Genomic DNA, 6,000 nt, shown 5'->3' on the forward strand with positions numbered 1-6,000 from the left:
ATCATTCTTTTAATACTTTCCAATGCAGTGATTTCTTTTTACGTAACAATTTCAAGCTGTTATGGAATATGCAGTGACTGCGCTATTCACCTTGGCATACAAGCTTCAGCCTGCCATCATCTTTATCGATGAGGTTGACAGTTTTTTGGGTCAACGGCGTTCAACTGAGCACGAAGTTCTTACAAATATGAAGACGGAGTTTATGGCTTTGTGGGATGGCTTTACCACAGATCGTAAGTTTCACTTTTTTATATTATTGCTTTATTGCTAAAATTTATATCTTGATAAACAAGCTCTGCATTTAGTGGGCATCGGGATGAATTTATAAATTGCATTTGAGCTGTATTTGTTTCTACTTGGATGAACTACATCAATCTTAATAACTTTTTTATGGTTTTATGTTTTTGTTCCTCTTTTCAACATAGCAGTCCATTCAAGGTGAATACTGAATAAGCTGTACTTGCTTTTACATTGGGTATGGTAATAAGTATAATAAGTTTAATACTTATGGAGTATATATTTACTGGTGGTACCTAGACCCTACTGGTGGGACTTTTTATTCCAAAATATGAAATGGTATTTTATGATCTATAGTTTGTGGTGAGGTATTCGAGATTAAACAACATTTCAATAGTAAATAGGTAATGCTTTATAGACTTTGCAATTAAAATTAACAGTGACATTTACTCTGGTGTTGGTATCAGGAACAACTAGCAATCTCTTTCCAAGGTTTGAATAATATGGCTGTTTGAACAACTAGGAATAACTCCCAAAATGTCACCAAAATGTAACTTCCTATGATGAATTCTAACAAAAACTTATTAAAAGATTTGACCGGAAACATCCCCAAAATGATATTAAAGAATTGACTCAATTAAAGCAACAAGGAACAGTAGAGGATTACATAGCTGAATTCCGAAAAAATTCAGTCAGGGTTTCAGGAGTTGACGAAGATAGGCTAACCTATCTATTTGTTGAAGGTTTGAAGGATTCACTCTGAGGATTGGTAAGTGCCCTTAACCCAATATCTCTAGAGGTTGCCATTGAAAAGGCCTTGAGACTAGAAACATCATCTACAAGTAACAAACCCTTAAAAGAGCATATAAAAACTTTCCACAAGGAATATAGATTCCGCAAAGTCTCCTCTTCCAAAGATGAACTTAAGAAAAAGAACTTATGGTACAAATGTAAGGAACCTTGGGAACGTGGCCACCTTTGCCATAAAGGAGAACCTGAAAAGAAAAATTTATGCTACAAACATAAGGGGAACTGGGGCATAGATGTGGAAAGAGAGGTTGAGCCCATAAGATAGAAGCAACATCTGACGAAGATGCAAAAAACAAACAAGGTATGATGAAGGAAATCTTAAGAACATACAATCAAAAGGAGGAGGGACGATGAACAGATGGAGCAATGTGGAGGAACCAATCTAGCAATCAGATCACCCTCATAAATATGGCAGCTGAAACCTCTTCATAAAACCTCAAGGTTTCATTGCAAGTAAGGAATGAATAGTAAATACATTCTACTTATTAAGAAGGATCTAGTTGGCATGTGTATACTGTGTTTTATGTGTATGCCCGGTGCTTGGTTCATACTTGATATATTTTCAAGACTGATGCTTAACAACGGAGAGAATCAAAAGAGACAATAATTTATTCAGAAGAGAACATTACGTTTAAGGTCATAGATGTGTGTCATGCTTCTAGACAATATATGGAAAGTTTGCCCTTGTTTTGTCTCATGATTACTGTTGATGAGAGAAAACTTTGTCTTGAATTTTAAACCTTGCCAATTTCCAACTCTAGACTATGATGTTGCAAGTTTAGTTCAAATTCGCAACTTAGGGTAGTACTAGTTTTAATTTATGATAATATCAGAGTAGCGCAGCGAAAGGCGGATTATGAAATTAAACTTCGTTGTTTGAGGACAAGCAATCTTGGGAAGGGCAAGACTGTCATACCCCCGGTCTGAATCCTTTCCCGTAGTAAGAGACCTGTAGGTGAAATTGTCTTGCAGGGTAAGACTTTACGATTTCACCGACGTCCTTGTCGATGCACCAGGCAGATCAATCATCTACAGGTTGACATTGTTAACTTTGGCAAGTCTTCATACCTGATAAGGAAAGAAATCATTATCAATTAATCAATCATGGTTAAGTCAGAGACTAATATCAATTGCAATTATTAATAAACCTAAGAATAATCAATAATTAACAAATCATTAATTAAGAGTTGGTTACAGCCAAGTCAAAAGGTTAACACGGTAATGAGGAGCAGCGATCTATATATGTATTAATGCAAATATTCTTTAGTGAGATCGATATATATTGTATACTTGTGTATGCCATCAAAGTAGCTTCTAATTGATAAGTTAATTATGTCTTTAAATTTGATTTATCTGAGGGCACATTGTGAAAGCTTCAAATCCTTAAAATCACTACAGCTGTACTTGTACCAAGGGGAAAAATGCCACAATGACACACCCATCCTTAGGGGGAAAATGCTGTATTGACATACCCAAACCCGTATCTGTTCCTGTGCTAGAATTGACAACTTAGTTAAATTTTGATTTTGCATTGATATTTGGTAAATCACTGAATTATGAATTTATGAGTAATGCTATTTTCTTTATTGCAAATTATGATGTATGCATATATTTTGTTTATTAGCAATTATGAGTATTATTGTTTATATAGTTTTTAGTTGTTACTATATACATACATGAACCTGTATCCATACCTATACCTGGGGAAAAAATGCCATAGTCCCTGCCTGTACCTGCGAAAATGTTGTAGTGTTGTACTTGAACCCCAAACATGTACTTGTCCCCATACTAGGACGGAGCTTAAAATTACATTCAGAAACATGATTGGCATATTGAAGACAAGGAAAAAACAACACTCCTCTGTAGCTCACATCTGTGTTGAAGTTGTTCTCACTAAGGACTCTAATTACTAATAAGCCATCAGCCTCAAGACGGATGATCTAGTCTTCACTCAAAAACTGGATTATGAACAAGTCCCATTCAAATGTAGCCATTGCCATTATTATGGACACCTCGTGGAGATTGCCCAGAAAAGCTCAAACCCTCCAATGAATAGGAAGATAAAGATGAATGCTTCAGGCAAGTCTGAAGAAGAAATAATAGAAATAACCAATAGAATCCCAACCCAACTGACAAACCTTTCTTCTAATCCATTAAATTTACTGAATAAGAAAATTGAAAAGGAGACTACTTTGTTTGATGAAGAGGAAGAAAAAATACCAGAAAAACACATGCAGAGGTCCAAAAGCAGGAAGAAACACATGGAGAGGAACCAAGGGAGTAGGAAATCCAGCAATTTGATCTTCAGCTAGAATTTCCAATCTCTCCAAATACTCATCAGAAAGCAAATGCTGAAGTTACAATAAGTAGATAATATAGCTGATCAATATGATGGATTCTTCATCATGCAGTAGGAATGGTTGGTGCTTGAATTTTGTTGAACTTGTATTGGCACAAAGTAGTACTTAGAAATTTGTTGAACTTGAATTTCAACTGGGTGCAATTTATGTTACAATCTTCAAGAAAGAAATCTTGCACAATGAACTTGATGGTAGTGAGCTCGAATGATACAACAATGTAGTTAGGATAAGTGAAGTCCCAGGAAACTAGTGAGGGTGAACGCGATAGTGCAACTGCTGCAGAATTGACTGTCACCAAAAGGAGAAACAACTGAAAGAACCCTTTTTGGAAAGTGAGCAAGGAAGTCACATCCAAAACCTCTTCACATTAATGAAGAACCGTTTCAGGACCTTCCGGATCTTTCATGTGAAGTGCAATCTTGAACTCCGAATGGACTAGAATAAACCTACAAAACAAAGGAGAACTAGAAAAAAACTTGGAATGTTTTAAGTTGATACAGGTTTGCTCTTAGGCCAGTTATGCTCTTGCATCATGATGGCTGTAAATGGAGGGAATAAGTATGTTTCTGTTTCTTTTCTCTTGTACTTAGCCTGTAAGATTCTGTAGGCACTTCCTTGGTGTATTACAAATTATACTCGCCATTCCCATTGACAGATTTTCCATTGTTGTTTTGCATCATATAATTCCACTTTCACATGCTTAAACACAAATGTTACAATTTGGGAACATCGCGTAGGAAGGTGCTGCTTTTCTTCATGTGGAACAACTGTGCAGAGACATTCGTTTGTATCCTGGAAAAGGTTTTAGTGATGGCTACTACTCTGATAGGAAACTGGGGATTGGAAGTCAAAATATTCTTTTATGTTCCTTTCTCAAGTAGCATAGTTGATGGATCCGCTGACTTTTTGCTTTTTGATTAGATTACCTATAGGTATAACTCAACCCTTTTTGAATCACGTATGGTTAACTTATTCCTTGAAGTTGCAGACAAACTAGTAAATTTAAGATGTTCATCTTGATGCCCAGTGGACTAAAATTGTTGGTTATTTGTTAGTTAGATGTAAATTATCTGCAACCAGAAGCCCAGTTACCCACCATAATTCTTTCTATATTCAGTTACCCAATTTATTGAAATGTAAGGTGATGTAAATCTTCTAATTCTAAGATTGGACACAAATGGCAGAGAAGTTGATTATGAAAATCTGGGAGTCAATTATTGCAACAATTAGTCTGAGCTGCTAATGTATTCTCTTTTTTCTTTTTTAAATGGTAACAAGTTAAAGTATTTCTATAGTAGTTGTCTATACATAAGAATAATTTCATTATTGAATTCAGAAAGCAGATTCAAAACCAATTTTTTTTATACTATTGATTTACATGTGAAGAGAATGCTCGAGTTATGGTGCTTGCTGCAACAAATAGACCTTGGGAGCTTGATGATGCAATCTTGCGTCGTCTTCCGCAAGCATTTGAAGTAGGCATGCCAGACTGTAAGGAGAGGGCAAAAATCCTAAAAGTAATTTTGAAGGGTGAAAATGTAGAGGATAATATTGACTTTGATCATATAGCTAGCTTGTGTGAAGGATACAGTGGTTCTGATTTAACAGAACTTTGTAAGCAAGCAGCATATGCCCCAATTAGAGAGATGTTGGAGCAGGAAAAGACTGGCCGGATAACTTCTCAGGTCAGTGCATCAAACTTGATACTAGATGTAAAGCTGTCTGGATAATCTCTGTGAATGAAATTGCTTAGCTTATATTTATTTACTTTAAAAGAGGTTCTTTAACGAGAGCCTTAGTGGTAGTTCTTTCTTTCTTTGTTTCACAGTAAGTTAATTAGAATTGATCGTTTATTTTTGCTCCAGATCCCAAGACCCTTAAATCAGTCAGATTTGGAGAGGATCTTGTCAGTTTCAAAGTCATCCAAGCTTGCAGCGAGTGAGTATTCAAGTAGAAGACAAACTGATTTACAGGGTCAGTCAGTGCCATCCTCTGACCAATCAGAGGTCACCCTAGCTGATTTTCTGAAGTTTATTTCCCTAGTTGGTGGCACTGCAGGCAGAAGAACTCAAGACCCTTGATGAAAATGGAACTGAATCCCTCAGTGGTTGTGGGAGTGTGGCAAAATTCAAACCCATTATACAGCATCTTCTCACATAGACTTCCTGAAACAAAGATATACTCTGATGCAATCATATTGAGTGGCTGCTTTTTTTCCGTGCGCTTTTACTGCCTTTTAGGCTTTTTGAGATGTGCATTTTTGTGTCTCTATAATTCATTAATGAGTATGTACCAGTAGAGGTCACCATCTCTTAATCTGAAGATCTCTCAGTAAATTTTGCCTGACTTGAATTATTTCAATAATTATAGATTCTTTGTTAATATCACTTTTGCAATGATTTCTATGTTAAACTGCTAAGAATAATTATTTTGTTGAAATTGTTTCTTTTATTCTTTGTATCTCACATACCAAATCAATATAGATATTATATTGTCTTGGTTTTCTACTGTTGTTTTGCATTCTAAATTAATTTTTCTTTACACCAGAAGAAAACATATTGATATTTAAAAGTCAGTTGAATAGCTGGCATAG

At 35.6% G+C, this 6,000-nt stretch overlaps 1 protein-coding gene across 1 annotated transcript in view; it reads left to right on the forward strand.

Annotated features, from left to right (window-relative positions):
- LOC131068285 (uncharacterized) overlaps positions 1-5,791 on the forward strand; it is a 63,751-nt gene extending 57,960 nt beyond the window's left edge. Inside the window, exons 3-5 of the mRNA XM_058003457.2 lie at positions 75-233; positions 4,794-5,092; positions 5,273-5,791. Coding sequence (XP_057859440.1) covers positions 75-233; positions 4,794-5,092; positions 5,273-5,488 — 674 coding nt within the window. The 3' untranslated portion in view covers positions 5,489-5,791. The remainder of the gene's footprint in view (positions 1-74; positions 234-4,793; positions 5,093-5,272) is intronic.
- The last annotated feature ends 209 nt before the right edge of the window (positions 5,792-6,000 follow it).

The sequence above is a fragment of the Cryptomeria japonica genome, chromosome 11 (assembly GCF_030272615.1).
Source record: "Cryptomeria japonica chromosome 11, Sugi_1.0, whole genome shotgun sequence".
Taxonomy (NCBI): domain Eukaryota; kingdom Viridiplantae; phylum Streptophyta; class Pinopsida; order Cupressales; family Cupressaceae; genus Cryptomeria; species Cryptomeria japonica.